General features: G+C 36.5%; 1 protein-coding gene across 4 annotated transcripts in view; it reads right to left on the bottom strand.

The window, feature by feature from the left end:
• Btbd10 (BTB domain containing 10) overlaps positions 1–24742 on the bottom strand; it is a 62177-nt gene that overhangs the window by 33481 nt on the left and 3954 nt on the right. The window contains exons 3-4 of one of the 4 annotated variants that reach the window (XM_027410120.2): positions 24424–24488; positions 4932–5089 (exon numbers count right to left, since the gene is read on the bottom strand). The exons of 1 other annotated variant lie outside the window; for it this stretch is intronic. In XM_027410120.2, the coding sequence (XP_027265921.1) occupies positions 4932–5032 (101 nt within the window). In that variant the 5' untranslated portion in view covers positions 5033–5089; positions 24424–24488. The remainder of the gene's footprint in view (positions 1–4931; positions 5090–24423; positions 24489–24742) is intronic. 2 more of the 4 variants (XM_027410122.2, XM_027410121.2) reach the window with 2 other exon arrangements.

Genomic DNA, 24742 nt, shown 5'->3' with positions numbered 1-24742 from the left:
AAAATTTGTTTCCTTAGTTAAGTTTTACATTCATAAAATATAATACTAAATATAATGCATTCTCAGGTTACATGAAATAACAAAGAACCAAACCAATGAAAACAATAATAATATACTCCATTTATTTTAAATGTGCCATTAAACTGAAATCAGAAGTATAGTCTTTTAAATTTAGAAATGTAAATGCCTATTATGAAACAAAAGCCAACATTTCTCTTTCTACCTTTTTTATATTCTTTCTTGTATATAGTTATAACCCAGAGACAGCATGTAAAAAATGAATACACACCTTCCTTTAGTATATGCCAGGGTAGACACACAAAAACAAGAAAAAAAATTTAAAATCAGAGTGTAAAGGGACTCTGCTTTTTCAAACAATGCAGCACTGAAAGCCAGGTCAGCATCCTTGGGCATTACTAGGAAACTTTAGTTCATCTGGTATTTCCATCATCCTCAAGATTCTTCTCAACAATCAGAAAATCTTCCAGTCGCCTACCTCACCTGTCCACAGACTTCCTTTAGCTTTCCCCTTTCTACTGTGTAATCCCGCTGTTGCAGATATTTAAGCTTTAAATGTTCAGAGATTCAACCCCCTCTAAATATTAATTCAGCTCATTTTCTCATAGACACTGACTCAGCCGTGGGTTGTGCAGCACTGACGTTTCTAACCAAACAGCATCGTCTGAGCTGTGATCATCCCACTTCTCCATTCCTGAACAGTGATTGGATATTGTAATTGATAGGCAGGTGGAAGAAAATGCAGGAGACGAGGGCTTAGAGATATGTAGATACGTTGCCAAATGCCATCTGTAAAGCTAATTCTAGCTCTGACAGCTTGCCAGGTTTTAGGAACGAGGATGCAGATAATTCCATTCCTTCCAGTATCAGTGTATCCCTTGTAGACACTGAGCTCTTTAAAACCGCAAGAAAACCTGCAACCTAAGAATCCACCTGACAACTATTCTGTTAAGAACCAAACTTTCCTGTTCTGACTATTAAAGGGGAACTGCAAAGTATAGTTTTCGTGTAGTCGCAAAAAAAAAAAAAAAAAAAAAAAAAAGAGCATGCACGCTTCTGTGTGGAAATGAAACCTTACAAAGTCTGATAATAGAAGTATGCATTTATCTTTAGAATCCTTGAGCAAACTGCAGATAGCAGTTTTTACATAGTCATATTCTATCAAATTCAAGAGCTTTTAGTGTTTTTTTAAGTCAGACATTTTAACATTTTACAAAAAAGGTGTTAATTTTTAAAAATAAAGAAAAAAACCCTCTAATTTGTAATTTAAAGAAAAGCTATCACATTTCTGGCCAAGTACACATCAATAATCTCTGTTAACAACTTCAGCAAGCTAGAAAGTTCCTCTACATACATATAACTATACTAGTTACATATATGTATATAACACAGAAGGCAAAGCACGCTGATTTTAACTTAATTTACTTATATACAAACTGCAGGTCCATCATAGCAAATCTGAATTAAAAAAAAAACACTGGGGAATTATACATACATACATACATACATATATGAAAAAAGGGTCATAGATTTGAAGGAGACTGGGGAGAGATATGTTTTAATTAAATGATAATCTCAAAAATAAACAAAGAATTGCATTATCTAGAAACCATGATTCTTACACCAACCCCTTAATTATTAACAAATGTCAGTACACATAGAGAGTAACTATTATTACTTTTATAAATCCATACTTATTTGATCATGACCAGCAATGAAGGTGGGGGCCCATTAAAATAAAAGTACTAAAAATGAAAAGCTATTTAAAAATCTCCATAAAACAGCACATTTAAAAAGACAACCTTTATATTACCTATTAAAATTGAATGAAGAAAATTATGCTCATTTATTTACTATTTATAGTCTATATTTATAAATTGCCAGTTTTGTTTGAGACAACATGCATAAATTAAAACCTACATTTCTTTATTCTTAGTCTCCATGACCTAGAGATAGCTATATCATTTATAAGCAGATACCTGATGGAAATTCCCCAAAATGTTGATTTTCTTATTTCCTTTTGTCTAGAAGGTAAAGATAATGGCTAGGGCTACACATCCACCTTGTGATCAAGAGAAAAAGTCAAGCAAAAGACCCTGATATTCTTAAGCAACTATGATGCATCAGGTATCTCTTACCTCTGAATTTAAGTACCAAAACCACCACCTACAACAACAACAACAACAAACAACAACAAAACAAAAACAAAACATGAAAGGCAGGGATTTTTTACTCAAATGTTAAAATACTTAAGAGTGAAAAGGGGGGCAGGGAATGGTGGTGAATAGGTGGAGATGCAGATTTTTAAAATATCAGCCATGAATTAGTAACTTCAGTCTGGGTGATAGAAAATGAGTTCATTATATAAATTATTTAAATTTTAAAAAAGAAAATGAATGAGAGTCATGTTTATAAATTAGAGCTTTGTGATTTACATGCTGGATGGTCTTGGGCAAGACTATTAACCTCATTTTTTTTTTTCATCTACCTAATGGAAACAGATATACTATCCAAAGCTGTGTCCTCAGATCCAGGCAAGGTAATCTCCTGAAGGTCCTGACAGATATATATCCCTGTTCACTCTAATGCTCTAAGCGCCTCAGGACTAGCTCATCTTATTTTCCCCTAACTCAAGATGACAATGACCCTTTCTCTGAACTTCATTTTACAAGTCAGTGCCATGATTTATGTGTCCTACAATTTTCTAATTAGTCCATATATGGATAGTCAAGCACTCTATAATAGTGCCCACAGCACCCTGACATCCTTTAAATTCCCTCCTGAACGGAGGACAAGTGTTTTGTTGTTGTTATCAAACAATCCTTTTTTTTACAGTGTCTTAAGTGAAATTCCTAAAATACAGAAGAAGAAATTTCTAAAAATAAGCTTTTTTTATTTGAGCTTTATAAAAGAACTTTAATATAAATAAATGTTTCCTGGTCACCTCAAAACCTCAAAAGGTTTCCTGGTCTTTTCCATAACATTAAAAATATTATTTATGTGCATGCATGCATGTCTGCATAAGTTTATGTACACCATGTACATGCACGTGCAGGTGCCTGAGGGCATAAGGAAGGATTCCCCTGGGTCTGGAGTTGAAGGGTGCTGTGAGCTGCCAAATGTGGGTGCTGAGAACTAAACCAAGGTCTTCTCTCTAGTCCCCATTAACATTTTGTTGTTTGTTTTGAGACAGGGTTTTCATGCAGCCCTAGCTGACCTTGAACTCCTGACTTTACCTAGACCAAGTGCTAAGGCTACAAGCATGCACTACCACATCTAGCTTCAAAGAAATTTAAACCAATTTCTTTTTCTTTCCACTTCCCTCCAAAGAGGATTATCAGTTTGTAGCCCTAAATGGCCTTGAGCTTGCCTGCTTCTGCCTCCTGTATTCTTTATTTCATGTTAATATCTTATAATAAACTATTATTGCTACCCAAAACAGCATTAAAAAGTTGCTAATGAAGTTTAGTAGTAAAGTACTCTGTTAGCATATACAAAGCCATGTGCTCAATCTACAGCACCACAAAAATTAAAAATAGTCATTAAAGATATAAAAATACAAAGAGATTGCTAAAATGAAAACACTATTACACAATTTTCCCATTGAATGCATGAACCTTTCTAAAAGCAAATGAATGATGACATTTTTACCCTTATCACTTCTTCATTAAATAATTCACTATCATACACCAGCAGAAACAAATCAAGAGTTAGAAAGCATAACACAAAATTCTCTTGAAATACACACACACACACACACAATGATATATACAACTATAGTTCCATACAATGATAAAATTCATATATCATTAAAGTCTCCAAAGCCTCCAAAATAAGGACAAGATAATTATCTAGGAATAAATGAGAGTCCTACTTGAAGAACATATACACAAAAAATAAAACAAACCAAAAAATATTTACAGTGTGTGGTATGCACTTGTAAATTAATGAAATTAACATCAACTTAAGACAACACATGAAATTCTACAATATATATAAGCATCTTGTCAGGCAAGAAGTTAGGAAGCACCTAATCACTCATACTTTCTAAATATGTAGTTTAAGGTATTCAAAACAGTTTTTAATATTACAAAAAGGATTTCAAAGTTATGGTATTATTTTCAAGAAAGTTTATATTTGTTATCAGTAATCGGAAGAATTTTTTATTTGGGTAAGCTAAACTTTTAGTGATATCCTCTACATTATATTCAGAAAACAAAATTCTCTATGAAAACATGCTTACATACCTGTGCAATGTGGAATTTATGAGGTGTCAGTTAACATCTTAAAATATCAGATTACAAAGTGTTCTAAATGAAACTCATCTTATCACACAGTGCAAAATCAAAGTTAAAAAATAATAAAGATAAGCATGACTTTTGAGATCAATTTCATTTCATGCATCAAACTCAAAATGAACCAGTGTCTGGAAAGATGAATTTTTCCATTCGATCAGTGGGACTATAGAATAGGCTTGCATACTAAAGATGTCCTGAGGCAAGTACTGACACAACATAAACTGTCAGTTGAAACCTGCACACATAATATATTTAAAGAACAAACTTCTGTTAGACAGTTTTAAGTACATAAGAACTATCCTAACTTGCCAGAATTTCAAACTGATCAAATTATAATACCTAATTATGCAGTTAACTAAGATGTTAACATAATCTAGAGGCAAAAATATTCAAAGAAACAATAATACTAAAAAATTAAAACAAACGTTTATCTAAAACCTATTTCCGGAGAAACAAACATGCACAGTGCTTTGTAAACAAGGCCACATCCTGACAGGGAGTGCCACAATCAAATGAAGTAATCGTTTTTATAATCAGGTTGAACAGAGCTTTGATATGGGAAATACATATATATATATATATATATATATATATATATATACATTTTCTACCTACCTTGAATGTTTATAAAGTTTACGAGGTCTACTATGCAATTTCCGATCCCAATTCTCTGGATCGCTGGAGTTACTGTCATAGGGATGAGGCCGTCCTGCCATCCCACTTCAAGTTTCCTCACACTACTGCTCTGAAAGCACACATGTAGCACCCATAACCTACATAAAAGAGTAGTGTTGACCTTTAAATCTATTCCATGCAGAATAAACAGCCATAGAATTTTATATACTTGAGATTTTATGGTACACTTGTAAGTGCTAAGTACATCACAAAATACTAAACATAAAAGATGTCACAAATTAAGATTAAAATAAACCCTAGAAATCTTTTAAAGGTACTTTGCACTTGATACATCTGCTAAATTTGCTACCCTTGTGCAAGAGTCTAATAATATAGTACTTACATTGAGTAAGTATACTTAAACAACTAAGTATTTCATGTTTCCAAACATCAGTACTCCAAAAGCACAAACAAGCTGCAGAATGATTATTTTACATACATTTTTACTTGGAATATTTAATTGCCAAAAGTTAAGATAGTTTACAAAGCATCTTTTTGGTTTTTTGTTTGTTTTGTTTTGTTTTTCTACGAGGGATTAAATTTAGGACCTCCTGGAGGCTATTCAAGTGCTCCATCTCTAAGGTACATTCCCCAGTGGCACAAAGCATCTTAAGACCAAATAATAATGTTATTATTTCCTTAACCAAATTGAGGCTAAATAGGTAATTTTTGCTGACAAATTTTGTATAAAGCTATCCTAATATTTCTTTATAGTGCAATTACTAAAAAATGTTTTATCAATGAATCCTATCAAACTTTATGACTACTAAATCTATCAAAGTTACAAAGAAACTCAATAGCTTTACACAGTACCTTTACTGAGCATTTTTAAAGTATATTAAGTATCTAAGTTTCCCAATCATCAAGATGATTGGCCATATAATCTCATATACAGAACAGAAAATACCTCAGAATTTTGGTAATTTGAAGAAATTTACAATGCTGGTCAGCAGTAGAATTACAAAAATAATGAGTATATAAAACAGTCCTGATCTTGGAAACTTCATTCATTTGAAATCAGATTTTACTTATAGGGATTGTGAACACACCACCACCACCAAACTAAATGATAAATAAATGTATGTGACTTTGTCCAAATTGTTTAGCAACATTATATAAGTCTGACTAGAACACCAGTTTTCTGACACTGGCTCTATCATTCTTTCAACACTCATTTCTAACTGGATTTCATGGAGTGAAATGAGGGGAGTTGTTCACAAACGTCAGTGAGATGGCTCGCTGGTTGTAAAAGCACTTGTGCAAACCACCTTACAGCCTGAGTGGGAGATCCGACTCCCAAGGATTGACTGTCCTCTGACCTCCACATGCATGCAGTGGCATGTTGAGTATACCAACACATACATAATGCTACCACCAATTATATTAACTTTTTAAGTTAAAGATAAATATTAAAATTGGGTAAATACCTTCCTGAGTTCTATATGGCCTCATAATCTTGGTCTCTCCTATCAGTTGGGGTCATCTTTATTCACCAAATTTAAAAATCTGAAGTCATCCTTGACATCTCACTTTCCCCTATATCAAGTCTTCTTCAAAACTTTCTTTTGATTCTTCTTTCCCCTTTTAGCCATAAAGCTGCTTTGCATTCATTCTAAACTAACCTTGTCATCTACCAACAAGCCCCTTGGCACATTTGCTTCAATGAAATCAAAAAATTCTAAAAAACTTTTAAAAGCTTTCCATTTCCCCTATCTACACTACTTAGCTTAAAAAGTTCCTTCAAACAATGACATCCTAAAATTCTAAGGCCAAATGGGCAGAACTAGAAAAAAAAAAAATCCTAAGTGAGGTAACCCAAAATCAGAAAGACAAATATAGAATGTACTCACTCATAAGTGGACACCAGACATAAAGCAAAAGATACCCAGCCTACAATCCATAACCCCAGAGAAGCTTGAACCCTCTTCCAGAAACAGATGGAAGCAGATGTAGAAATCCACAACTAACCAATGGGCCAAGCTCCCGGAGTACAATCAAAGTGAGGGAGGAGCAAAAATATGAACAAAGGAGTCAAGACCATGATAAGGAAACCCACAGAATCAGTTGACCTGAGCTAGTGAGAGATCACTGAACTCAGGTCTAACAAATGGGGGAATATGCATAAGACCAAACTAGACTTCCTTAATATAGTGACAATGGTTGTGACTGGGACAATATATGAGGCCACTGGCAGTAGGTCCAAGGCCTAACACTAATGCACAAACTGACTTAGTGGAGCCCATTCTAAATGGAGAGATACTATGCCCAGCCTAGACACAAGGGTGTGGGGGTGCCATGGTCCTGCCTCAACTAGATGATGGGACAGACTTAGTAGACTTCCTATGGGAGGGCTTACACTCTCTGTGGAACAGATGGGAGGAGGGGGGAGTAAAGGGGGTGGGAGGAAAGAGGGAGGGGGAACTGGGATTGGAATGTAAAAAATAAATTTAAAGAAAAAAAGAGGGAAAAAAAGTTCCTTCAAATATTGGCACTTGAGTCCCAAATATCCACATCACAATAGGCAATCTGAAGTGTACTACTGTTGGATCTTCAAAAGCAATTACTAGAGTACTGAAAAGAGTTTCTAGAAAATATATCCCTGTTCATATTCAGAGACAACAGAGATAGTCTATGTTTCGAATAACTTAGAAATAGTGGGCCTGTTGGTTAGGTCTTTATACTTTTTAAGGAAACTACCAAAAGTCAACTGAGAGAAAGGTGATCACTTACTTACACATTCCTATCTCTTAGATGTTATGGAGAGTTATGACAGAAACTCCAAGACAACTTTAACATAGTAAGTATGTGTTCCCCAAGACACTATTTCTAGATAGTATGAATTAATGAAAATGATCCACAGAAGGACATTTTTCTAAAGTAATAAAAAAGTATAAGGAGAAAATTTATTGTTTTCACCAAGTATCAATGAACTAACAAGTTCACATATTTCCTTCTATTTAAAACAATTTTAAACATCCCTACATTACCATGTTTGTATATTATGAAGAAATTTTTGAGCTAAGATTAACATCCAATTTAACCAAAGCTCCATGTTCTTTTCCAATATACCCAGCAGCTACATACACAGGAAGTGATGTTTGTTCCTTGTTACCAACAGATGTCCCTTTAGATCCCAGGCCTCTTGAGTCTTTATCTTTGTAGGCTCAGTTTAAAGAGTTGTCACACAAGAGCTTTTCTATTAAAGCAAAATTATTTCTTTGTGTGTATGTGTCTATGTGCACATGTGTGTGTACCATGTGTTGTAATTCAGGCAAACCCAGCCATGCCCCTTGGGAACCTGGCACAGCATGCCACCCCTCTGTGCATGGCAGGAGTGCCCCACCATTCCCCCCTCTCTCTTTCCTCTGAGGAGGCAGTTCTGTCTCTCTGAGTCTCTGTCTATCTCCATCTCTCTATTTCTTCCCTTCCCCTATTCCTTTACCTTCCCCAATAAACCTTCTACATGAGTCATGTCTGCAGGTCTCTGTCCGTATCCCATCTTCCATCTGTCCCTCCCCCATCTCAGGACCTGCCTCAGTCCCATCTTGAGTCATATTTCCCTCACGCTGAATTCCTAACACCATGCACCTGTGTGCACAAGCATGTGGATGCCAGAGGTCAATGCAGTCTGCCTTCATTTGTTCTCTACCTTATCTTTTGAGACAGTTTCCCACTGTACTCACTGACAGATCAGGGAGCTCTAGAAGTCCAGCTATCTCCAGTGCCTCCTGCACTAGCATTACAGCCACATGCCACCATGCCTGACTATTTCACATGTATGCCAGAGATCTGAATTCAGGTCCTCATGCTTGCATAGCAGGCAATTTACCAACTCAGGTATCTCCCCAGTGCTTATTTTTATCTTTCAAACTAGAAATTCAAGTGTAGTAGTTAGTAGAGAGAGAGATTTTTTAAGCAAGAGAAAACAATGAGGGCTGTGAGTAATGGTGCTTTTTACCAAGCCCAACAGCCTGAGTTCAATCTCTAGGAGTCACGTAGTAAAATGGGGAAATTGATTCCAGAAAGCTGTCTTCTGATACACACACACACACACACACACACACACACACACACACACACACACACAGACACACACACCATGGCAAACACAGAACCGCCCCTCCTTGCCCACATACATACAATCCTTTTTTTTTTTTTTAAAAAAAAAAAAAAAGAACAATAAGGGGATAGAAGGCTTGAAACCTTCAGTTAAATCCAAAGCCAAATAGCCAAAGGTATGGGTGACTAATACTGGTAAGGAATAGTCAAAAAGAGACCTGAGTGAACTAAATGCCCTAAAGTAACCTCTGTATAGAAATGACCAATAGGTGTAGAGACTATCCCAAGGAGTGAATGCATCACTCATGACTGACATTCAAAAAGACACCTAAATGCTCAGTTAATTCCTAACTAAATAGAAAATCTTCAGTGGAGCCTAGAATAGTGATTCTGAAGGACCAGAAACTTCTTTTTAAAAAGATTTTATTTATTTATTATGCATACAACATTCTGCTTCCATGTATATCTGCACACCAGAAGAGGGCACCAGATCTCATTACAGATGGTTGTGAGCCACCATGTGGTTGCTGGGAATTGAACTCAGGACCTCTGGAAGAGCAGTCAGTGCTCTTAACCTTTGAGCCATCTCGCCAGCCCAGGACCAGACACTTGAAGGTCATCTGATAAACTCCTAACTTAGGAATAAAAGTGACTGTAGTACCCAGTAAAGCAGAAAATACACAACATGTACATGGTAGTTTGGAAGAGAATGACCCCATAAGTTCGTATACTTGAACTCCAATCGATGGAACTGTTTGGAAAGGTTTAAATGATATGGCCTTGTTGGAAGAGGAGTGTCAGGGGGCAGGTTTCAAGGTTTCAAAAGACTCACATCATTTCTAAAGATAGCTCTTTACATCAAGAGATAGCTCTCAGCTATTCCTGCCATCATGCACCTTTGTTTCACCATCATGGACTTTAACCCTCTGAAACAGTAAGCTCAATTAAATGCATTCTTTATAAGTTGCCTTGGTCATTGTGTTCTGTCACAGCAATAGAAAAGCAAAGTAAGTAATAGTGAAGGCCCTGAAGCTTCCATAGACAATTCTCAATAGAGGAATCTAAAATGGCTGAAAGACACATAAGAAAGTGTTCAACATCCTTAGCCATCAGGGAAATGCAAATCAAAACAACTCTGAGATACCATCTTACTCCTGTCAGAATGGCTAAAATCAAAAATACCAATGACAGTTTATGCTGGAGAGGATGCGGAGAAAGAGGAACACTCCTCCACTGCTGGTGGGAGTGCCAACTTGTACAGCCACTGTGGAAATCAGTATGGCGACTCCTCAAGAAAATGGGAATCAGTCTACCACAAGATCCAGCAATTCCACTCCTAGGCATATACCCAAAAGAAGCACATTCATACAACAAAGACATCTGGTTCAACCATGTTCACAGCAGCATTATTTGTAATAGTCAAAAACTGGAAGCAGCCTAGATGCCCCTCAACTGAAGAATGGATACAGAAAATGTGGTACATTTATACAATGGAGTACTACTCAGCAGAAAAAAAAAATGGAATCTTGAAATTTGCAGGAAAATGGATGGAACTCGAAGAAACCATTCCGAGCGAGGTAACCCAATCACAAAAAGGCAAACATGGTATGCCATATGTGGACCTGCTTTATGATACATAGTAGTGACTGTGCTTTATCAGAGCTGTTTTTAATGATGTTGCTCAGAATGGTTTCCTTCCAGATGATGATTGAGAAGCTAATTAAAAAAAAAAAAATGGTGCCAGGTACCACAAGAATAACAGAACTGTGCTGTTTTTCTGGGATTTTTTTTTTTTTTTTAAATGGAGAGTGCTGGATGTTTCTACAATTTTGTTCAAATGACTGCAGAACCTGGAAAAGCTGTTGCTGCTATTGATGCATAACATACTGCCATTATTGGTCTTTTTATATAAATAGATATAATACATAAAAAAGAAAAAGATGATATAAAATCACAAATAATTTAAAATGTTCTAGAAAACATTTATAATTTCCTTTTGATTAATCCATTTTAAATATCCCTATGGAGTATAGCATAAATCTATAAATTACTTGACAGACAACTGAACACTCAATTTTAGAAACATGAAAAATTGCAGATTTTTTTAGGGACATGAATACTACACATATAGTCATGAGACACAAAGAAATTTTACAACAAATGGAAACCCAAAGAACAAAAAGGAATTTTGTCTGACTGTAACCAGGAAAACTCTTTTACAGAAAACAACTTAAACCTGAATAGATTATTTTTAAAAGCCTGTTTAAAACAGGGGCTGAAGAAATGGTTCAGTGGTTAAGAGCACTGGTTAGATTCCCAGCACCAACATGTTAACAACGGATCACAAGCATCTGTAACTCCAGTTCCAGGGGATCAATGTCCTTTCTGGCCTCCAAGACACCAAGCACCCAAGTGGTACAGAGACATACATGCAGGCAAAACATCCACATACACAAATTAAAAAAAAAAAAAAAATTAAAGCCTACTTAAAACACTAGACAATCTCAAAAGGAAATCACAGAGAAAGAAAGGAACAGAGCTTGAGTTCAGCTACAAGTTTTTTTTGTTTGTTTGTTTGTTTTTGCTCAGTGTCTTCTATCTATATTACTCACAAATAGGGTGAAGAGAACCAGGAAGCTATGCAGCTCAACATGGAAGACAAAATCTCAACAGTGCAAGTACAAATAGAGAGTTAAAACAGGTATACTGGAAGTAGAGGTAAAGACCCAATATCTGAGCATTAACTTTGCTCATATCATTGGTTGCTTACCAAAGCCTACATGCAGGGGAGAGAGACCCCAGATAAGCCCGATGACCTGGTAATAAAATACAGACCACAGAAGAATCTTCCGAAGGCAGAATCTACCATCAAAAGTTGCATAACAGAAGATCTATAATTTGATGTTTCTTAACTCAGTGAATTCCATAATCATACATAAAAACAAACAACAGAAAACTGAAACCTTTATGGTTAGGATGTCGAAGAACAGAGACCACTAGCATATGGACTGGAAACAAAAGGAATATATCCTCCACCTACCCCCCCCAAAAAAAAGGACAAAGAAAAGGTGAATTAGTCTGACTATAATAAGTAGTCTTTGCCCAAGTTCTTTGCTAACACCAAATAACAATAGGTGAAGGAAAGAATTACTTTCACAGACTTGCTCCCACCCCCCACCCCCACCCCAGATACAAAGCCAATGAGTAAAAAGGCTTGAAAAGAAAGAACTGGTCAGGCAGAGCTGCTACACAGTGCAGGGAAAATAAGTCTGCCCAAGTCCAGGCAAAATAGCCCTTAGAAAAACAAACAACAACCCTCTTGATAACACTCTAACAGCCAAGTTTCAACTAAAAATTGTGACATTCCAGGAAACAAGACAGTAAAAGGGATCTGTTAAAAACTGACTCCATGTGGATCCAGATGTTGAATTAGCAAACTTCAAAGCACTCTTTATAAATATTTCCAAACAAAGGCCCATAGATCCAAAGATCTGAAAGAAGAAAACAGTCTTGATGAGAAACAAAAAGGAGTCTCAGTAGAGATATGACAAGCATCAAAAAGTAAAATGGAAATTCGACTTGAGCTAAGAGGAACATGAAGATGAGAAATGAGACAGCACAACAGCAGATGGTGAGGAGAAATGAGCAGAGCTGCAGAGAGCTGGAGCACATCAAATAACACACACACACATTTAGTATTTGGAGGCACTACTGACACACAACATCATGAATTATTATTAAAAGTTTCAGAGAAGTCAGATAAGTCAGATTTAATAGAATGTCTGGGAATATCAAGTAGAAAAATAAGAAAATTCATTTTTCACTGAATTCCTTCTTACATTATTTGAATTTTCTAAATATGGCTTTTATAATGATAAATTAGCAAAATATTGTTAAAGTATTTGGAAGTGGCTTTGCCATAGAAATTTTCTTTAATAATACAAGTTTTCTTCTTTAATAACTGCTTAAGTATAGTTTGTTTTGATTATGTGCACACAGCCGGGCATTGATGGTATACACCTTTAATCCCAACACTCGGTAAACAGAGGCAGGTGGATCTCTGAGTTCGAAGCCAGCCTGGTCTACCGAGCAAGATCCAGGACAGTATCCAAAGAAATACAGAGAACCCCTGTCTCAAAAAACCAAAAAAAAAAAAAAAAAAAAAAAAAAAGATTACATGTTTATATCTTCACAGCTTAGTTCAGTTTAGTGTAACCTGAATATAAGCATTTACAAAATGTTCTAATTAACTAATTAAGATGAAAGAACCTGACAGACATATAATATGATCCTTTAAAGCAGAGAAAATGCAAAGCATAAATATTATAAAAGAAGCCTTGTAAGTGGCTTGTCTTAAGAGAATTATCATCATATAACTGTACCTACAGTTCAGTCATGGAAAAGAGCCCTAACGGGAAAAATTACAATCCCATTTCTAATGATAATATCAGCTCTTAAGCAACAAACATCAAGAAAATAGAAATGGAGCTTTAAAAGTAGCTCATACTTGTCTGGGTTCTGTCTATGTGTGCACAGACACAGACACACACACACAGACAGACAGACACACGATCGAGTGCACGCGGACCGGGAATGATGGAGAGAAGATGTAAGGAGGAAAGTAAGTATAAATCCCCTGAAAATATTTTTAAAGATATCACATGAGCCATTTCAAAGTCAAAGCTTATTCTTTTTTGATTTGTTGCAATCAAAGTAAGACTTTACTTTTTCACATTGGTAGGGACCAAAGCTAAGGTTTTATGCATGACGGGAAGTGCTCTACCACTGAGTTATACCCTCAGCTCCCACGCTATTCTTTTTGTGCGTGTATGCACGTTGTGTGGAAAACAGAGTTCAAACTTGGGTATAGCTCCCCAGGACACAGTTCACCTTGTTTTAAGACAATCTCTCTCAGTTAACCGGGAACTTTAATAGGTCACAATGGCTAGCCAGCAAGCCCCAGGGATCTCCATGTCTTTAACTTCCTTTCACTGAGATTACAAACAGGTCATTTTTCTTTTTGTTAATGGGTTTCTGGGGGTTGAACTCAGATCTTCATGCCTGAATGGCAAGCACTTTACAACTGAGCTATTTCCCCACACCCAAAGTATTACTTCATAGAATTTGTATTAAAATTACTTTCTTCACTTATCTCTCACTCTCTGCCTCTTTTCCTCCCATCTCCCCTCTCTATTCCTTCTCTCCTCTCCTTCCTCCCTTTGTCTCCCTTTATTTTGCCTTTCCTTGACAGACAAGCCTAGTATTGGTGATCATACCTCAATTTCCAAACTGCTGAGGATGTATAAATGTTTGCACTGCGTAGCTTGTGTTCCTTTCTGGTGCTCTCTCTGTGTGTACCCAAGTGTGCACTTCAGTCACTTCTTAGTTGAGGTACTGATACTTTAAAAAAAAAATTTCCTTTCTTGTTTTAAGCAGCATGATAAATGTTTGAAGGTCTTCCTGAATTCCAAACATTTTCAAACATCCGCTTAACACTGTTAGCATTATAAATAACTATATGGTCTTAGAACTCATTTCTAAGTTCTTAAACTCACTAAAAGATAGGTTTTTTAGTTAAAAGTATCACTATTATCTATGTTTATGTGTAGCATGAATTCTATTTGGTCTTAATAATAAACACTCAGAGTCAGATATTAGAGGGGAAAGCTGAAAGATTAGAGAAGCAAAGCAGCCAGCCACTAGCTCTTACTTCTACCTCAGTCCAAATGGGTGATCCTGTCTCCACGAATCCTCAGACTGACTGCCTAGACTCCTCAGAATGCATCTCTCTCATCTCCTCCTGCCTTATATTCATCTCTCTGCCCTGCCATATCACTTCTGTCTCCACCACCCTAGTGCTGGGATTAAAGGTGTGTGATCCCAAGTACTGGGATCACCTTTATGTGAACTGTTTCTCTTTTAAACTGAATCAATTTTGTGTAGCTCAGGGTGGCCTTAAACCAACAGAGACCCATCTGCCTGTCTGAGTCCTGGGATTAAAGGTGTGTACCACCACTGTTTGGCCTCTATGGTTAACTAGTGTGTGACTAGCTTTATGCTCTGATCTTCAGGCAAGCTTTGTTTGTTAGTTTACAAACTATCACTACAGTTTATGATTATTTTTCTCTTCTTACTATTTCCAAATATTTTACTTTCAAAACCAGAAATATCTTAAAATCAACGAAAACCATTTTGACATGTGAGTAAAACAGACAAAACTCCTATAAACTACCAAAATGCCTAAATCAAAGGAGATTACCTTCAACTCTAAGAAGCAACAGCCTATAAATAACTCTTACAGATTATTTTTATTTCATGATGCTTTTCCAATACTATGTATTTTTCAGTCTTTACTAATGAAGCTTCATTTTGACCTATTTACTATTTCCTTCACCTTTCATTCTTTTGGTATATTTTGCTTGTCTAGAAAATGCCCTATAATGCAAATTCTAGATTATAGTGCTCTACAACAGAAAGAACTGTATGGAAACAAATATTTCAATCTGAGATGTACAAAAAGTGGCTCTGAAGCTATTAAACACATGAAATGTGGCTACTACAATGCTCCTATATACCAGTAACAAACTGGAAATGGAATCATGGAAACAACCTCATTCACAACTGCTTCAAAAAAATATAAATACCTTAGATTAAAGCTAACAAAGGAAATCATAGACTTTCTTACAATAAAAACTTAAATAGGAAAGTATACCATGTGATGGTTTGAATGAGATGTCTCCCATAGGCTCAGATGTTTGAATACTTGGTCCCCAGTTTATGGCACTGTTTGGGGATATTTAGGAGGTGTGGCCTTACTGAAGGAAGTATATCACTGGGGGTAGACAATGAGAGTTAAAACCTCTTTACATTTCTAGTTTGGCCTCTCCTCTTTTGGTTTAGGATGTGAACTCTAAGCTTTCTGCTCCAGACACTGTCTACCTGCTGCCAGGCTTCCCTGTCCTGCTGCTGCTGGAGTCATATCCCTCTGGAATCATAAACCAAATAAACCCTCCCTTCTGTAAGTTGCTTCAATCATGGTGTTTGTCATGGCAATAAAAAAGTAACTAGTACACACTGGGAGATGGAAAGATCTCCCACAGTTGTAAATTTGAAAAATATTACAAAAAAATGCTTATACTAAATAAAGCAATCTACAGATTCAATGTAATCCCCATAAAATTTTAATGTTATTATTCACAGAAAAAAAGCAACAACAACAAATCCTTAAAGATCATATGGAAGCAGAAAGGATTTCAGACAGCCAAAGCAATCCTGAGCAAAAATAAAATAAAATGCTGGATGTATCACTATACCTGATCTCAAGTTACACTACAGAGCCATCTTAACAAAATGAAGCAGTACTGGCACCGAAATATGCAGATCAATGGAACAGAGAAGGAAGACAGACATAAACCCACAGTTCAGCCAACTGATATTTGACACAGATGACAAAAACATACACTGGAAAGAAACAACTTCTTCAACAAATGATGCTGGGAAAACTAGATATCTAGATGTGGAGAAGAAGGAATACAGACCTCTGCCCTTCATCTTGTACAAAAATCAACTCTGTTAATCAGACCTAAAATAAGATCTGAAATTCTGTTAGAGGGAAATGTAGGGGAAAATGCTCTAAGATAAAAGTACAGGGAAGGACTTAGTTTCTAATTAGGACTCCAGTCACTCAGGAAATAATGCCAATTGACAAATGGGATCTCGAAAAATTAAAAAGCCTCTACAAATAATGGAAACAGTGAATCCAGTGGACACAGCCTACAGAATGAAGAAAATCTTTGCTACCTATCCATCTGACAGAAGGTTAGTATCTAGAATATAAAACAAAAAAAAAAAAAGAAAGAAAACTAAATGAGAAATACAACAACCTGGCTCATGAAATGTACAGACAGATCTCAAAAGATGAAATACAAATGCCAATAAATATATGAAGAATCATCCAATTTCACTAGTGAGCATGGGAATGCAAAACAAAACCACTCTGAGATTCCATCTACCCCAGTCAGAATGATAATCATGAAGAAAACAAAGAACAACAAATGCTGGTGAGGATGCTGACAAGTGGGAACTCTTACTACCATTGGGAATGTAAACTAGTCCAAACACTATGGAAGTATGAAGGTTCCTCAAAAAACTAAAAGTAGACCTACCAGATGACTCAGTTAGACCATTCTGGGGTATTTGCCCAAAGGACTCCAAGTCAAAGTATGCATATTAATGTGTGCATAATAGTGAAGTTATAGAATCAAACCAGTGTCAACAACAGAGAAAAAGATGAAGAAAGCCGGGCGTTGGTGGCGCACGCCTTTAATCCCAGCACTCCGAAGGCAGAGGCAGGCGGATCTCTGTGAGTTTGAGGCCAGCCTGGTCTCCAGACCCAGTGCCAGGGTAGGCTCCAAAGCTACACAGAGAAACCCTGTCTCGAAAAACCAAAAAAATGAAGAAAATTTAGTCTACTTATACACAATTGATATATATAGTTTGCAGGAAAATGGATGAACTGGAGGACAAGTATGTTTTCTCTCATTTGTGGTTCTTAGATTTTACAGAGATACATAAAATCATATATAGATATATGACATTAAAATAGAAGTGAAGCCAGGCGGTGGTGGTGCACACCTTTAATCCCAGCACTCGGGAGGCAGAGGCAGGTGGATCTTTGTGAGTTCAAGGCCACCCTGGTCTACTGAGTGAGTTCCAGGACAGCCAGGGCTACATAGAGAAACTCTGTCTTGCAAAAACTAAAAAGTGAAACTCTCTAAGGGAACAAAAGGGATTGGGGGGGGGTAGACAAGAAAAAGGACAGGAGGAGTATAGGGAGCACCTGCTCAATGCACAATATATGTTTTATAAAAAAATTTTTAATTAGGTGCTGGAGAAATGGTTCAGTGATTAAGAGCACTTACTGCTCGTTCAGAGAACTTAGGTTCCATTCCCAGCACTCATAGAGCAGCTCACAGCCATCTATAACTTCAGTTTCAGGATATCTAGCACCCTCTCCAAGCCTCCACTGGTACCAGGCATACATGCAGTGCACTTACATACATGAGGCAAAACACTCATGCAAAAAAATGAAAATATTTTTTTTAAAAAAGAAAAATTAATAAAAGGTGGAAATTATAGTATATGCTTTCTTTTTTGGTTTTGTTTTTTGAGACAGTATCTCATGATATAGCCCTGGCTGTACTGTAACTCACTGTGTAGACCAAGCTTGCCTTGAACTCCTAAAGATTTTCCTGCCTCTGTCTCTGGAGTGATGAGATTTTAAAGGTGCTCCTCACCACACCTGGCTCAAAAAGATAGTGTTTATTTCAACTGAAGAATTTTATTTGGTTTCTCTATGTAATTTAGGCTAGCTTTAAACTTAACTGTGTAGCTCAAGCTAGCCTCTCTCAGTGATTCCCTTGCCTCAGTCTCTTGGGTACTCAGATTCTAGACTTCTGCCACCATATCCAGATGAAGTGGATGAAGTGGATTTTTTTTTTTTTTTCGAGACAGGATTTCTCTGTGTAGCTTTTGAGCCTATCCTGGCACTCGCTCTAGAGACCAAGCTGGCCTTCAACTCACAGAGATCTGCCTGCCTCTGCCTCCCGAGTACTGGGATCAAAGACATGTGCCACCAATGCCTGGCTGATGAAGTGGATTTTTAACTTACTTTTAAAATTAATTTAAATAGCCACATGTGCTTGTGTTGTATAGCTATTTCTTTGGGATTTGACATGACCATCATGTTCTTAAAGCTGAGCAGCTGTGATGAAGGCTGGTAGCTATTGTATTTGCCAGCACAGAAGCAAAATACTATAATCTTTTTCATAAAAGGAAGTTATTTTTTCCTCTTCATTTTAAACAATCTAAAATTTTCCCTGGGACAAAATACTTGATAGCAGAAAAACACTCTCTAGATATCTTTATAATTTAGGAATCTGGGCAATGTTCCATTTTGAGAAAAAAATTATATTCAAAGACCTTTAAATTAATACTGATTTCAGTAACTTGCTTTAGCAAGCATCACACATCCAATTAAAGCTGGGATCCATATCTCTACAGTCAAATTTGGTGGGTTTTTCCCACTATACTATATCATCTCTCAGATTTAATACACAACACATCAAAATGCCAAACTCAGAAAATAAAATGTGGTGGCATTTCAAAACACTAAGAGATAAATAGATGACAGATAAAATTCTAAAACAGAACAAAGAACTTTCTTTTCTAATATTATCATATTTCTTCCAAACTTCCAGAAAGCAAAAAGTTCAAAGTAGAACATAAAAACAAAGTCAAGGAAAAATAATAGGTAAATAATGACTTTCAGAATAAAAACCAAAATTTACTAAGCTTCACATTTAAATTAAAAAACAAAGAAAGAAAAACTTCTGAGCCTTGGGAGCAAGAGACATGGCTCAGAGGTTAAAACCACTTACTACCCAATCATGAAGACCAGAGTTTAGATCCTAGTACCCACGTAAACCAGGTGTCCAACAAACACCTGTAACTCCAGCTCAGAATAACTGAGGCCATCTTCTGGCCTCCATGTTCACACAGGCATGTGTACCTGTTCCGCACACTCAGAACATACATACATTAAATAAATCTTTTAAGACAACAACAATCTTTTAAGGCAAAGAATTCTTATATAAGAAATAATAATGTGGGCCAGGAGGTGGTACATACATGCGGCAGAGGCAAGCATATCTCTGTGAGTTCAAGGCCAGCCTGGTCTACAAAGCTACACAGAGAAACCCTGTCCTGAAAAACAAAAGAGGGAGGGAGGGAGGGGAGGGGCGGGAGGAAGGAAGTGAGGGAGGGAGGGAGGGAGGGAGGAGGGAGGGAGGGAGGGAGGAAGGAAGGAAGGAAGGAAGGAAGGAAGGAAGGAAGGAAGGAAGGACAGTCAGGGGCTAGAAAGATGGGAGCACTGGCTGCTCTTCCAGGGGACCTGGTTTCAATTCCCAGCAACCACATGGTAGCTCACAACTTTCTGTAACCCCAGTTCTAGGGGAATCTAACACCCTCATACAGATATACAAGCAGGCAAAACACCTATGCACATGAAATAAAAATGGAAGGAGGGGAGGGAAGGACAACTAGTTGCCATATGCTAACAGTTTTGGCAAAGACTCACTGAATCATCAGGATCTGGAACCCAGACTACAGACTAGCTTCCAAGAAGCATCAGATTAGATGACATAAAAATTTAAATTAAAAAGATAGACGGCAAACTATAGATTTTATAAGAGTTAGTCTTAAACATCATTTCTCTCTCTCTCTCTCTCTCTCTCTCTCTCTCTCTCTCTCTCTCTCTCTCTCACACACACACACACACACACACACAGGTTGAAAGTGGGGAAGAGAAGAAACTCTTGAAGTTTGTGAGATAAACTTTTAAAGTAGTTATCATATATTCTGACACATAACATAGAATATGTTTTTCATCAAAGCATCTATAACAGAAGTTTCCTTTTAATTTCTCAAAACAAAAATTTTAAATCATTCCTATAGAATGATTCCAATTTTGAGTGTGTTTACTGTATTACATGCTTGAATATATTTGTGACTAGTAACAACTATTGAGTCACAGGATTATAGTGCTACTTCTTTGACCTTTGCTAAATATCTCAAACTACATGCCATACATATTGCTTTTAAAATCAGAAAAAAATAGACAATATAATTCACTAGGGGTACATAGATATCTAAAATATAGCAGCGTTTACCCTTTCTTAATGCATTTTGAGCTCAACTAACATAAATCATATGTATAATTTACATATTCTACCTTAGCAGTATTACATATGTAGTACAAATATACAAAAAAAAAAAGAAAATGAAAAAACCATGTAATAAAAACCCAATGTAAGTCAGGCAGTAATGGCACACATCATTAGTCACAGCACTTGGGAGGCAAAGGTAGGTAGAACTCAAGTTCAAGGCCAGCCTGGTTTACAGAGAAAGTTCCAGGACAGCCAAGGCTATACAAATAAACCCTGTCTTGAGAAACAAAACAAAAACCAATATAAATAGGAATTCTAATGTCTCCTTCCTACTGCATGATATACATTTTCACAAACTTCATAAAGCAGTACATGGAACCCACCAGAGTGGGCACTGGGACAAAACACTCAGCAAACAGTCAATCTGCATTTTAGGCTCAGCCTTCCTATTACTAGGTATTATTTACTATCTTAATCTGCTAAGGGGTTTTGATCCACACATGCTTCAGTTTTCTCTTCCAAATTTTTAGATGATTATTTTAAAGTACTTTTAAATATTCTGGTTTGACAGTTCCACTAGTCTCTAATAACTAAATATTCTCTTTTAAAGGAGAAACTAGCAATTTGGGAGAACTTAATAAAAAGGAATGAAGAATGTCCTACAGTTAACCGTAATATGGGAAGTTACAGGCTTCTACAAGCAGCTGCCCATGGCTTAGGGAAGCAGCTCAGCAATAGAGCTGCTAGCATCCCAAAGCACCAGGTCCTGGGTTTGAGAGGAAATACACACACACACACACACACACACACACACACACACACACACACACCCTCTAAATGAACAAATTAGTTAAAAGAAGCAGACACCACCATTTGCTTCTAGACATTAGAAAATTAAATTCAAGCCCATACATACATACTCTGTAAAACAAAATGCCCTGAATGAAATAACTACTTTAAAAATAAGTCAGCACTTTGTATGTCCATCCAAAAATGAGTAAATCATAAAGATTATTTATTGCAAACTTTTATCTGCAATTCTTTCTTAGGTAACTGAGATTTTAAATTTATTTCTATGGGTGTGTGCAAGAGGGCACAGTGGACAAAGGTGCTTATATTGTGTAAGTTTGATGATCTGAGTTCAAACCCTGGGACCCATGTGAAGGTGAAAGAGTACTAATTTCACAAGCTGTTCTTGGACCTCCACATATTCTCTGTGGTATGTACACTCTCTACAACTCACAATAATAATAATTTTAAAAAATTACTTTTAAGTTTTCCTTTTATATAGGTTCCAAGCAAAAAATCCAGAACATTCTACTTACTACAGGTAACAATAATCACATATCTTAAAGTGGAAAGTAAAATAATTAAATCAATGAAATGCTTTGGTTTTTAGAAAACATTCCAATGGACAATTTTCAAAATACCCATTCCTCTTTTCTATCTGGCATTCCAATTACATAGACTACCAAATACCAGGGCTGGAGAGATGCTCAAAGGTCAAGAGCATTGGCTCCTCTTCCAGAGGTCCTGAGTTCAATTCCCAGCAACCATATGGTGGGCTTTACAACCAAATACCAGACAATGATACCAACATGAAAAACAAGAAGGGCTCCCTACTGTTCAATGTTACTGGAATAAAGTAAAAGAAAACTTTTGAAATTGCAGTGGAAGAATTGTACTGTCAAAGGATGCAAATAAAAATTTGAATTTGGAGCCGGGTGTTGGTGGCACACGCCTTTAATCCCAGCACTCGGGAGACAGAGGCAGGCAGATCTCTGTGAGTTCGAGGCCAGCCTGGTCTCCAGAGCGAGTACCAGGATAGGCTCCAAAGCTACATAGAGAAACCCTGTCTCGAAAACTAAATTGAATTTGTCCTCTCTAAATGAGATGGGAAAATATGTACACAAATTAAGTGATGGATGTGTTTCTAGAACACAGGATAGGTAGGCTGGAGAGTAGGAGCAATGATGTCAATATGCAATCTTCTGGGCAATAATAAAGAAAAACCAAAGTGCTAACAATTTCTATTTATATATTGTTCTACTGTTCACAGAATATTTTAAAACACTGTGCCTTTCACCCTTAAGTCCCAACAATTACGTCCTATACACATTTTCATGGGAAGAAACCAATTTTCACAGAGATTAAGTAACTTTAATGTCAACAACTAACAGTGAGCTTTAAACTTAAACCTAAGTGATTTCCAAATAACTCAGGAATGAAAGTATGATTACAATTTAATGACCTTAGAAAATTATTAGTCATAGTCTCTAATCAAGTAGTACTTTAATCAGTGATTCGATGACACTCTCATCTTATACCCAGATACTAAATGTTAATTTTATATCCCCCAAATATTAATACATCACTTCTTTCAACTACAAAGACAAAAATGAGTAAGTAATCAACCTTCTGTATTCTCATGTTCAATACCCAGAAATTTAATGAAATAAAAACATCATTATTCTCTAAATACAGTAGAACAACTATTTGCACAGAATTTTCACTGAATTAAGCATTAAATAATCTCAAGATGGCATAACATATACAGAGGATTTATTATGTATAGGTTACACACAAACATTACTCCATTAGAAGGAGCTTGAACATCTAAGGATTTTGTATTCATGAGGAGGCTAACTAATCCTCCTTGGATATCAAGGGATAGCACTATAATATAATCAGGTATATTACATTTTTAAACAGGATACAATTAAATTATTAATAAAGTACGGTATCTTTGCTTTTATTGGCAAAGGTAGAAGCAATGATACCTTACAATCTTCAGAAGTCTGTAACGTAAGTTGCATATTCAACAAATTCTTTCCTCTTTATGTTTTACTACTTCAAATACAGGTTAAGTGAACATTATTAACCAAAATGCTTGGGATGACAAATGTTTCAGATTCTGGAGTTACTCAGATTTCGGAATGTGATCACAGACTCTACCTCTTGTAGACATCCAAATACTCTAAGTTGTACCTGACTCACTGCGTTCCTACTGCCTACACAGAAACTTTACTAAGTTTTCAATCTTTCTCTACAGCGCATCTCTGAATTCTAATTGCTCACCTTCTACCTCTGAGTTCTAGTTTGCTACCTTCTTAGCAAGGAGGTATCTGTTTCAAGGACCACAAAGTAAACCAGCAGGCAATATTAAGGAAACTGCAACTTCAGCTGAACCCTATTAAATATTCTACTAAAGAGAGAAAAACGAGTATCCCTATCTGAAATGCCTAAGACCAAAGTATTCCAGATTTGTGGATTTTTTTTTCTAAAATTCTGGAATGTTTGCATATATGAGCTGTTTTGAGAATGAGACCCAAGACTAAACACAAGTTCATTTATATTTCACAAACATCCTATACATACTCTAAAGGTAATTTTACACATGAAACACCATTAGATTGAGAAACAGGTGGATACTCAGAAGGATTCAGATTTTAGAGATTTCAAAGTTCAGGTTTTAGGGATTAGGGATGCACAATATGTAACTCTATTACAAACATCTGTGACTATCTCTTTCCCCAAACCCTACCTCTGCCATAATTTTACTTCAAACCAACAAAGAAACAAAATAAGGAGTTAGATAAGGATTAAAAACAATCAAAGCCACTGGCTAAATTGTAAATTAAACTTACCCAGTTAGACATGTAGGTGTTCCATTTCCTTCTCCCTCATAGAGGTCCAGCCTGCTCAGATAAACCTACCATACAGATGAATATATTGAAAAATGTAGGTCCTAAAAATCAGGAGACTCAAACACAGAACCAAAGGCACTGGGGACAGTACACTCAACCCTTTCTTCTAATACTCATTTGAGAAATCATTTCAGAGGGTGGAAGGTAGGAGGCGAAAAGCTACTTGGTAAGGGAGCATTTCCTACTTTGTAAGTCACCATAGACTCATGGGGGGCGGAAGAAATGATGGTCTACCCCTCCCAATAGGTACAATCGGCAC

The sequence above is a fragment of the Cricetulus griseus genome, chromosome 3 (assembly GCF_003668045.3).
Source record: "Cricetulus griseus strain 17A/GY chromosome 3, alternate assembly CriGri-PICRH-1.0, whole genome shotgun sequence".
Taxonomy (NCBI): domain Eukaryota; kingdom Metazoa; phylum Chordata; class Mammalia; order Rodentia; family Cricetidae; genus Cricetulus; species Cricetulus griseus.
Note: the sequence above shows the minus strand (reverse complement) of the source record. Positions and strands in the feature narration are given on the sequence as shown.